General features: G+C 47.9%; 1 protein-coding gene across 1 annotated transcript; it reads right to left on the reverse strand.

Moving 5' to 3' along the window:
• Positions 1–3,575: 3,575 nt before the first annotated feature.
• Positions 3,576–11,260, reverse strand: LOC144153316 (TNF receptor-associated factor 6-like). Its single transcript, XM_077684967.1, has 2 exons — positions 10,929–11,260; positions 3,576–4,607 (listed from the first exon to the last, which is right to left on the reverse strand). The coding sequence occupies exons 1-2, from the start codon at positions 11,258–11,260 to the stop codon at positions 3,581–3,583; spliced, it is 1,359 nt and encodes a 452-aa protein (XP_077541093.1). The 3' UTR covers positions 3,576–3,580.
• Positions 11,261–11,549: the final 289 nt, after the last annotated feature.

The raw sequence follows: 11,549 nt of genomic DNA on the forward strand, positions 1-11,549 counted from the left end.
AGGGACTCGACTTATATTTCTCGACTTATATTTTCGCTTATTTATCAATGAATCAAAGAAACGTGACAAGCACACGTCATTCGGCCCTATTATATATTTCGAAAAAAAAAAAAAAAAAAAAAAAAGCCGAATAGCACTGGCAATGACGACTGCAACCTTGATATGTATCTTTACCGAGTCCCTCGTCCCGTATCTCTCTGTTCTGCTATATATATATATATATATATATATATATATATATATATATATATATATATATATATATAACTTAGTTCCGCTTAACAGGAGTTCCGTTTACTGAGATTGATGTCTGAAAGTGCACATTTTTGTGGGTAAACACTCTTAATACTATTTCAGAGAACTATAAGCACAAGAAGGGGAATGTTGCTGATAGTTTTTCAGAAAGTGAGAAAAGTACAAGAGGTTTAGGCACCGCATTCACAACTTCTGATTTGGCAACAATGAGTCGCTGCGCCCTACAAAATGCATCACTTATTGTTTGAGTCCTTGCAACTGCATCTTCATGGAGGCTAGAGGCCTCAACTTCATGAGTGCTTACGAGCCGCTGAATTTAGAAGACGGCAACGCGGTAATGAAGTGCGAATAGCACCACGATGTCACGAACGAGGCGGCAGGAGCCGAGCCCTGTAACTTCGGTGTCTTCGTTCGGTGTCGAGACCGAACGATTCGAACAAGAACTGCGATGTTGCATTCGTTGCGCTAACACGGCTGATTACTAACGAGACGAGACTTACGAGGCCAACGAGGCTAAAAAAACATTGAGGAAAGAAAAAACGAAACAGCCGGAACTGTAAAAAGCTGATTCTCATGTCAATGGGTTTCACAAGAAGTTCCATTTCTAGTTCCGTTCACACGGTGACGCGAAAATTTTAGTTCCGATCACCGAGTTTTTTTGCGTTACCTGAATACAAAACCAACTAATTCACAGGGTACTGTTCCGTTTAAGCGGCAATTCCGTTTAAGCAATTTCAGTTTATCGAGATTCTACTGTGCATATATAATATTCATGGGATCAATCAGGTGATAGAGAAATGCGCGGAGTATATATACTCAACTCTATATATAGCCTTCATAGATTACGAGAAAGCATTTGGCTCTGTAGAAACCTCAGCAGTCATTCAGGCATTAAAGAACCAAGGTGTAGGCGAGCATTACGTTACAATACTAGAGGATATCTGCAATGGGTCCACAGCTGCCATCACCCTCCATAAAGAGAGCATTAAAATAACTGTAAGGAAGGGCGTCAGACAAAGAGACAAAATATCTCCAATGTTATTCACAGCATGTTTGCAAGAGGTATTCAGAACACTGGATTGGGAACAGGTGGGCGTATGGGTTAATGGAAAATACCTCAGTAACCTCAGATTTGCTGATGACGTTGCCTCGCTAAGTAACTCGGTGGACGAATTACAAAGCATGATTACCGCACTGGACAAGCAGAGTACAATCGGCATCGTACCGGTACTCACCTACGGGGCAGAAACTGGGAAGCTGACTAAAAGGGTTCAGCTTAAACTGAGGACGACTCGGCGAGCTATAAAAGGGAAGTTGAAGGTGTAACGTTGAGGGACAAGAAGAGAACGGAGTGGGTCAGGGAACAAACGCGTGTTAAAGACTTATTAGTAGAAATTAAGAAGGAATGGGTGTGGACGGGGCATGTAATGCGAAGACAAGATAACCGTTGGCCATTAAAGGTAACAGAGTGGATCCATAGAGAAGGCAAGCATGGCAAGGGGCGGCAGAAAGTTAGATGGGCAGATGAGATCAAGAAGTTTGCGCAGATAAATTGGTCGCAGTTAGCACAGGACCGGGATAATTGGAGATTAATGGGAGAGGCCTTTGTCCTGCAGTGGGCGTACATAGGCTAGGGATGATAGACACACAACACACAACTCCAGGCCGTCCGGCAGGTGGAGGAAGCCCTGACCCGACAGCGGGAAGGACCTGCGGTGGCGCAAGCCATTACGGGCTCGACCCGCCCGGGATCGGGGCCGACCCCCACGGCCTAATTCACTCTGCCGGACACGCAATAAAGTTTCTCTCTCTCTCTCTCTCTCTCTCTCTCTCTCTCTCTCTCTCTCTCTCTCTCTCTCTCTCTCTCTCTCTCTCTCTCTCTCTCTCTCTCTCTCTCTCTCTCTCTCTCTCTCTCTCTCTCTCTCTCTCATAGAGGGACAAACATCGCTTGCGGCCCCCAAAACAGAACCGCTTGTCAGGTATGCTGACATTCTCATTTACTACCGTCAAGGCCGAAGAACCTTCCCGACTCCGCATTCCCAGTTAACAAGAGCAGAAGCCACCACCCTTCGAAGACTACAGACCAATACGTACCCCCACAGAACCCTACTCCATGGGATTTACCCTACCCAATACCCGTCTGCCTGCAATTTCTGTCCAACGCCCGGTACACTGTACCACCCGATTTGGGAGTGCCAGAAGACCCCAGGCCTTGCCCCAAACCTCCCCCTTCTACAAGCAGTGGGCGAACCGCCTGACGAGCCCGGACCTTGGGATGAGGGCCTGGTGAAGAGGGCCTGGACCGCCAGACGAGCTCAGGGTATCCCGGAATAGGGAAGCCCCCCACCGGGCGGGTGCCCTAACATCTGCACCAGCTTGACAAATAAAAATGTATTCAACATCATCATCCTCTCCGTCGTCGTCGTCATCTTTTCATGCAGCGACAGTAGGCCACGGCGCTAGTGGTACACTCAAACTTGCACTGGCGAACTGATCGAAGAACCATCGTCAAGCTTCCTGACGGGTTCATCGACCTTTTGATCCGAAGTTACGCTCCTACCACTTGGTTCAAATTGTGACACATGCCCGCGGTGCAGGTGCTTCGCGTGAGAGGAGGAGGGTGGAGAGTAAACACCTTTAATTTTAATTGAGTATTCACGAGGTGGAGCCCTCAATCCAGGACCCCATATGCCTTGCCAGCCACTACATATATCCCTCTCCACCAGTGGAAGCTGGTCGTACAGACATGAGCTGGACAGGGCGTGCTCAGGAGAATTGAAAGCATTCCGTGCGGGAAGAGGTCGCGAGGGGTATCCACAAACCACGTGGAATAGCGTGCCACGTTTGTGCGGATTGGGACAGACCTATTTAGTGGCTCTAGGCAGACCCTCTTGGAGTGGGGAAAGGTGTTCGTTTGCAAGGCACGGTAGGGGTGTGCCGCAGACCGCCTTTATGTCCTGTGCTCGTTCCTGCATCCGTGCGCGTATGGACGCGAACCTGTCCATATGACAATGCGCATCCAACCGCGCAGAACCGCGTGGGCATCGCACTCGCTGGTTCCCGGGTGAGTACTGGTCGATCGATTATTGCACGTAAGAAAAGTATCTAAGCCCGGCGTTCTGCCTCCATGTCATGTCTCACAGCTTCTTGCCAACACCACGTCTTCAAGGGCGACGATGATAATGATTATGAAGCTTATTCAATTTGAGGCGACGCGATCCTGGCCAAATTGATCAGAGGCGAAACTTGCGGCAGACACAGTGATTTATTTAGACAAAAAAGAAATTTTCATATATTTGTATACAAGAACACCCAGTGAGGCCCCTTAAGTTAAACTGGCACGCAACTGGACCAGCAACGTGTCGTTCTTGAGGAACCCGTTACCCGGGTGCTCGAGTTCCTCCACCGCGGCGAGCATGAACCCGTAGCCCACGTTTCGTTCGCCCCTTGGCCTCTGGAAGCTGTCCTGCTCGTCGTCGCAAGCCTCGCCGGGGTCGAAGGCCACCACCTTGTCCGCTCCCGGTGCCTCCTGGTTGACCAATTTCACCGTCGTCCTCGCCCGGTAGGGCCACTTGAGCGCCGAATCGAACATTCCCCGCAGCAAGTGCACGTACACGCTCAGGTATTCCCGGCCATCGGCGGCGCTCTTCTGGAACGACCCGGACAGAGCCATGTGGTAGCCGTGATGGCCGATGTAGAAGTCCTCGCTCTTGAGCAGTGTGTTGTTCTTGGAGCCCCTCTTCCTGAATTTGGAGAAGGGCGCGATCTGCCAGTCGTACGTCCTGGTGGTCAGCGAGTCCCTCAGGTGGCGCACGTCTCCGAGCACGTCATCGCGCCAGTCGCGGTGCTGCGCTTGCAGCTTCTGCTCCAGAGCTTCGATTTCGAACCGCATCTGCTCCGTGTGCAGGGCCACGGACTCGCGCACTCCGTTGAAGGCGTTCTTGAACTCTTCGTACTCCTGGCACATGTCCTTCATGGCCGAGATCATGCCCAGCACGTCGTACTCCTTGCTGTTGCCGTTGAAGATGACGGACAGCCGGGATGGCGTGGCGCTCGGAGCGCTGGCCCGGGGAGGTTCTTCGGGCGGCTCGGCGCTCACGCTGCGCGCGATGTCGGGGTACAAATTTCCGGTCACCACGGTGTGTACTCGTCGTGGAGGCGGCGGAGGGGCGGGCTCGGCGTCGCGCGCCGAGCAGGCCTGCGCCGTGTGCTCCTTGAGCTGGAAGCGCTTGACCAAGGAGCCGCAAATCTGGCACTGAATGTTGTAGTAGCCGCAGAGTCGCGTGTGGTCTCGGAGCTTGTCCATGGGGCCGATGTAGTCGCAGCCGAGGGATCGATTTGGACAGTACACCCTGGATCGTGGATGAGAAGTGCGGGAAAGTTATTTAGTGCGTGGTCTTTAAAACATTCAGTAATCTTAAAACGATCCGTTACGTCGCACTCATGAAATAAGGCGCCAATTAGTCGCTTTTGAACGTACCAGTTCACATACGAGGCGTCCCCCAGTAGTCATGTACTGTCGGCGTCAAATGAAACGCGAACACGAAAATATGAACCAGAACGTGCAAAATTGAAAAATACTGTTCGTAGAGTGCATATAATGGCACGCTACTGGTATATTCGGAAATCCACTTTTCCTAACTTTCTTTTTGTAACTAAGCCACGTGTCATTTTGGCCTGCATGGAAAGAATTCGCGCTGTTTGAGCGTTCATGTTCATATTTTCGTGTTCGTGTTTCATTTGACGCCGATAGTACCTACAGACCGTCGTTCACGTCTCAGTGTAACTTTCTAAGCATTCGCACGTGCTTCTCGGTTGAATCTATATAGAACATCAATTTGCGTTCAAGTTCCGCGTTGTGGCTAATGCTCTGTTGCAATATGCGTCATTGAAGCTTTCCTTCGCCAACAACGCCACCTGCGTGTTTGTTTTGCGCTAAAACACTGTTGTAGAAAGAAGTTCCTGCGGGTTACGTTAAACCATGTCGTGCTTGTAGACGTTGGCTTTTCCTCATTGCACGTAAGCTTGCAGTGAAGAACCCTTTATCGCAAGCTGCCGTCGAACCGATAGACCGCCACAACTTTGGGAGCTTTTGTGTGCCCTCACAGAAGTGTTCGTGTGGGTATGACACCTTCTGTGTCTCATGGAAAAGCATGTTGGTGTTGTGGGTTCATGTTGTTTCATGTTAATGATGGTATTGTGGGTTCATATGTTGTCGGTTCATGTGTTGTAGGACTCACTGTGAACTTACTGTATTTTCTTGATGAACTAAAAATGCTTCATTTGGGAACCCTCGGGACCGGTAGTACTCACACATCGAATAAAAAAACTGCCCTGAGCGGCCTTTGGGGCCCTCGTAGTAATCTTGGGTAATAACCAGGCAGTCATCAATACTGTCAGGGTGAATAGTGCGGGACTTGGGCTCCTTCACGACAGTCCTCGGGGAGACGTGACTCCTGGCGTTGTGTTGTCTAGGTTGCGTGTGGAAAAGAACAATCCGTAATTCACAACGTTCGCGTTTTTCTCTGTGTAGACTCAAGATTCAGCGTTCCTATTTGATCTGAGGAAATATTTCCACGGCATGACTAGACCATATTTGTGGACATCGTAGCGACAACAGCATGTAGTAGTAAATTGTAAGTAGATCAGCCCTTCTGTGCTGACACTTTAATCTGTCATGATAACTCATGGAGTTATATGCACTTTGAACTCATTGGGTAACTGGGTGGTCAAAAAACTCCACAAATCCTTTGTGTTCTGCAAATAAAGAAAAAAATGCGTGCCAGTACACCCTGTGAAGGTGGTTGGAAAGCGAAGCTGTATACGACACCCATAATGATTACCCATACGGCTTCCACTTGAATTCATACACGTGGCTCTACAAACAGTGAAACCGGAGACAAGTGAAATGCTCTTAACCACACCTTTTATTACTTCAAAGAGATATTCTTTGCTAAGGTTAAATCGATAAATGATTTATGAACAGTGGTTGGTTGAGTTATGTTGGTGAAGCACATGAGTGGAAACTTTTTTGATAATATTAAAGGAAGCTCACACTCGGTGTTAGACGATCTTCTCCTCCGTCTCGGCCGCCGCCGACAAAGGCGACGAGATCGGCGCCAGAGACGGATAAGTGCGATTGCATGCTTTTGTGGGTGCTTCTTTTAATTTATATAACTCCTAGCTCACGCGCAAGGAGCGCACTCTGCTACACGTGCCTTGGGAGGAGCGCACAGCGGCGCGAGAGGTCGCGTGACTCTATCCCGTGGAATTCAGCGAAAACAAACCCGCAGATGCGCTGGGTGAGTGCACCGTCTCTCCTGACTCCGCGTGGGCTCGTAGCTCACTCGGTAAGACAACCGGCTCTCGCTCCGTTTCTCTATTCGTTTCAGGTTCGATTCCTGGCAGTGGCAGTAACTTCCTTTATTTGTTCGCGGCAGTTTTCTGTTGACACCAACGGCCGCGACAGAACCCTTGGGGGCAGACGTAAAAAACTTTGCTTTAAAAAGGCCTTGAATGTTATGTAACGAGAGTGCTAATGCGCTGTGTACGTGCAGTTTCTCGGGGAACTTTCGTACCACTCTTGCTATGTATTTTAGAGTTAGCCTGTTTTCATGATGCCTCTCTTCCGTGAAGGGAGGAAGTATGTCTGATTGGTCATTCTACTGGGTCTGGTAGGTATGTTGGGGGCTGTTTCTCGCCTTTGTAAGCGCTCTTCTGATCCCGAGTTGAGGATGTTGTTTAGATTTATGCGAAAAAAAGTTACAGCTCTGTTGAGATCGGCGAAACGTTCACATAACAAATCATTCTACGAGAATCGATTCGGCCCAGGAAAACTTGGACGACAATTAACCAGTTACTGGGCCGGAACACAAAACTGTCGATCGATGTAACAATTTCAAAACGCTTCCGTAATCTTGGTCACTCTGTGCATGACTTTAATAACCACTTTTCTAAACCTCCAAATCGGTCACAGGTTTCCCCCGGTGCAGCGCTCCGTTCCTTGAATAGCAACGTCCCTTCGGCATACTTACCTCCCTTGACTTGCGCTGACTTGCATGACATAATATTTAGTTTCAAGCGTAAAAAAGCACCAGGGATAGACGGTGTTTCCGTGATTGAACTTCAGCCAAACTTCAACGTATTATGCCACGTAATAATCTTTATGCTCAATTCTTTTATATAGCATGGTTTCATCCCTGATGAGCTTAAGATGGCCCTGGTCAAGACGCTCCATAAAGGAGGAAGTTTTAAAACGATTGAGAATTACAGACCGCTATCTATCCTACCTTGTATCGCACAAGTCTTAGAAAAGCATCTTTTTCGTACAATGAGCCCTTTTCTCGAAAATAATAACCTTCTTTCAGAATCTCAGTTTGAATTTAGGGCAGGAAAGAGTACTACAACGCGCTTTTAGAAGAGTTCTGTGATCATATTTATACCGCCTTCGATAATAAGGAGGTCTTTTGTGCTCTTTTCCTGGATGCCAGCAAAGCATTTGACTCTGTTTCTCATTCATTATTGCTTCAAAAGCTTGAACTTTTAGGTTTTCGGGGTCATTTTCTTAAACTTTTAACAAACTACTTCCAAAACCGGGCTCAAATTGTGCGGGTAAATGGTTTCTCGAGTTCCAAACTTTTTTTTGCAATCAGGAGTGCCACAGGGGTCTATTTTATCGCCATTGTTGTTTAACATGTATGTCAATGATTTGGGTTCTGTCACAACAAGGAGTCGCCTGTATCAGTATGCAGATGACACTGTTCTGTCTATTCACTCTCTTTGTAGTTCAGCGATTCACTCCCTTCAAACAGATGCAATTGCGGTTATGGACTGGTATTCCTATAACGCAATTTCTATATAAACACACAAAAACAAAATGTGTGTGTTTCCGTAATCCTCACAAAAAAATTGTCTGCACGTCGATTCTACTCCATAACTCAAGGTGCAAGGATTTCCATTGTATTCCTCTTCCCTTCTCGACAAGCGCGAAATATCTAGGTGTATATTTTGACAGCGACATGACGTGGAACACCCAGATGAACTACGTTTATAACAAGCTTCGGGGGGTATCTTGCGTTTTATATAATCTTCGTTCCTTCATGCCAGTCCCAACGCGCAAACTCATTGCGCACTCGCTTGCTTACAGCATTCTCAGATATGGGATATCTTTGTTTTACCATTGCTCTTTCACCTTGCGTTCCAAAGTAAACTGTATATTAAAAAAAACATTGCTCTCAGCGTTGCCTACAATGTAGATATCCCCGTTACCATTGACTGCTTCACTTATTTCAGTCTGCCTACATTTAATGCCTTGTTTTTTCAAAAAGATTGTTTTTAAAAACTTCTGGTGCAGCTCTTTTTTGTCCCCTCATGTGCCGGTGCGAGCGTTCAAACATAGTCCTCGATTTGTTATACCGCGTTGCAACACACGTTTTGGATCCTATGTTAGACCTCACTATGTCTCAAAAATTTTCAACTCCTTACCCGATAAGATATTTTCTATTTCTTCTCTGCGTGGCCTAAAAACATACCTGCGTAAAAAAATTCCCCCGCATTTCCCCGAGGGGGAGAATGTGAAAGTGCGAATGCACGGTTGTCGGCCCGCTTGCGGCGCTTGCGCTCGGCCCCCGCAGCCCACCGCCTCGCCGCCTTCTCTTCCATCTCTTCCATCGGGTTTGTAGTATCACGTGTACACCACGCAGTTATCAAGCCGCTATAACGCCGCTGAGTCGCCAACGCACGCCGCTGACGACGTAGTTTGAATGCGCTAAAGATGTTAGGCGCGTCTAACACTGATATCACCGTCGCGTCCGTGGCTTGGTCGGTAGCGCGTCGCGCTGCGGCCCGCAAAGTCCTCGGATCGAAACCTGGCGCCGGATGCTGTTTTTTCTTTAAAGAGCACTGCGGACGCCGCCGCCGCCGCCGCCGACGCCGGCGGTGGATGGTTTGGGGTCGCTTATAAAGAGCATTCGCTCTTAAAAAATTTCAGTTTTGTCTACCTATTGCCTGTGCTGACTCTCGGGTACGGCCCGACAAGCCAAGGCTTGGGCTGACCCGATGTTGATTTGTATATTTCAAGAGATGAAAATAAACTATTACTATTACTATTACTTGTTTTTCGATGCGCTTTCGGGGTTTGGGCCGTGGTTCAGGACTTTGATGCACTTGTCAGTGACTTGGTTTTTTTCGTTTTTACTCTTTTAATTACGTGTTCCTTCTCTACTGTGGTGAATGATGTAATATCGAGTTTTACGATTTAGGTGTTTTGGATCATTGGTCACCAGGGGGCTACAAAAGTCTACGTAAGGCCGGCCATTTTGAATAGATTTTGTCGTTTGGCATTCTTAATCCACCGTGTGCGTTACCACACTTAATTGGACTTAGTTTTCGTTAAGATTACGGTAGTCACGTCTGCCCTTACCGTTTTCTCGTATACTTACGTTTCTGTGTATTGAAGGTTGGAAAAAAAAAAAACAGCGAAAAAAAGATGCGCGAATACGAAGGGGGAAAGATACAACACACACACGCTGGATTAGCAACTGACATGCATGTTCTATCTTCTCCCTCGTGTTTGCGTCTTTTCTTTTTCGCTGGATTTTTCCCAACCCTCACTGTGAACCAGCTGGGCCTGCAAGCAGCTTGACGGACTACTGACCTAATGTTTAAACCTTCAGAGACGCCTAAATCTGTAGAGCACATAAAGAAAGACAGCTCATGTTAGGAATACCCCAGAGGATTCTGACGCGAGGAATTAAGTATGAGGACGACACGCTAATAACAGTTAAAGGAGGTTACTGCCTGCGTGTTGTTTGAGTGGGCCATAAAGATAAAATATGAACTTGTTTAATTTGGAGGTACTGGCCTTTGGTAAGTTACTCATCTCCATACCAGCCCCGAAAGACGATTTTTAGCCGAGAAAACGCAACAAACATTGCAAAACATTCAAATTTTGCGCTGCACCATGTCACCAGTGACGCAATAGAGGGAAATCTAGAAAGTCATGTTCCTTGTCAGTGGCTATAGTTGGCGGCCCCCAGTCACACAAACGAGATTCTGTGACGTCATAGAAACATCGCTGGCTGGCTAGCCGCTACTGCCTCGTGGGTTTTCTTGAACACCTCGATTATTCGTTTGAACTATTCATTTGTACAAAAACACTGTAGCTTGAATTTTGCGATAAAATTGGTACCATTGTTATCGGGACACAGCATTCTTCCACCGCAGTGTTTAGAGCGCCACCCGACAACAATATAATATTTAGGACTAGGTTAGCGTCAACCGGAGCGTCTGTCACTGTGGTGTAGGCGTTGTTCCGCCTTTGCTTCTTGATGCAAACGACGGTGGTTCGCAACCGGCTCTTGCCTTGGTTTTTTTTTTTTTTTCATCTTCAAATTAAGCTGCACTTTTAATGGGTTGAATAAGTTTGTAGTGTTTTAAATGATCGCTTTGTGTTCGTTAGGTCATGTTTTATTAGCTTAGGTAATGATGTGGTTCCAGATGCGGCATTTTTTTTTTTACAAAACTCTGGTGGACGTCGATATAGTGGAGGACTTATAGTACCGTCGGACGGCGCTCTAGGCACGGCCTTCTTGTTATAGTGAACTAGAATTCTTGTTAATGACCCAAATTAGCTGATGTATTTCCATGGCCCTTTTAACGCTGGTGGCGTATACCTGAAGGCGAGCAGCACCTCGAGGGCCACCTTGTCCCTGTGGAGGGCATCGATGGCCGTCTCGGTGCCGTCCAGCGGGCAGGCCACGGCGCCGTCGCCATCACGGCTCATCATGGCCGCACACAGCGGGCAGAAGACGTGCCAGCAGCGCGACCAGAGCATCTCGGACGCGATGGCGCCGCACACCAGGCACGACGTGAAGCGCGGAATCGGGCTCGCGAACTCCATCTCCGTCCAGTCGGCCAGCCCGGCCTGCTCGAAGCCGATCACGTAGCGCTTCTTCAGCGTCGGCACCGAGGTCGCCGACGATAGAGCAGGAAGGGGTCGCTCCATCTGTGTGTGTGTACCTTGTACCACTGCGGGGCCTGCAGGCTGGGCAATTTTGTCGTCTCCGCTATAGCCGATGTCCCTGGTCGCCGCTGCGGCCCGCAGCCGGACGGTGTTTTTCTTTTTCTTCTTTGTCGCGCGTCTCTACGAGCAATTGGCCACACGTTTAATTGCGGATTCCCTGTTTGGTACTATTTTTATTTCTGCCCTGTTTGAAATTGTACAGTTTTGGTATTTTGGAGTTTACAATTTTCGTATTTGGAATTTTGGTACTTTTTCACAGCGACGTTGTTAG

Source organism: Haemaphysalis longicornis, unplaced genomic scaffold (assembly GCF_048455015.1).
Source record: "Haemaphysalis longicornis isolate Haplotype H1 unplaced genomic scaffold, Haemaphysalis longicornis Haplotype H1 scaffold_9, whole genome shotgun sequence".
NCBI lineage: Eukaryota > Metazoa > Arthropoda > Arachnida > Ixodida > Ixodidae > Haemaphysalis > Haemaphysalis longicornis.

What these genes read in the sequence shown, in the direction of transcription:
- LOC144153316 (XM_077684967.1), bottom strand. Translation starts at nt 11,260, where the DNA reads ATGGAGCGACCCCTTCCTGCTCTATCGTCGGCGACCTCGGTGCCGACG. An exon ending in GAGGTGCTGCTCGCCTTCAG is followed by an intron (nt 4,608 to 10,928) that starts GTATACGCCACC and finishes TCCACGATCCAG; the next exon opens with GGTGTACTGTCCAAATCGAT.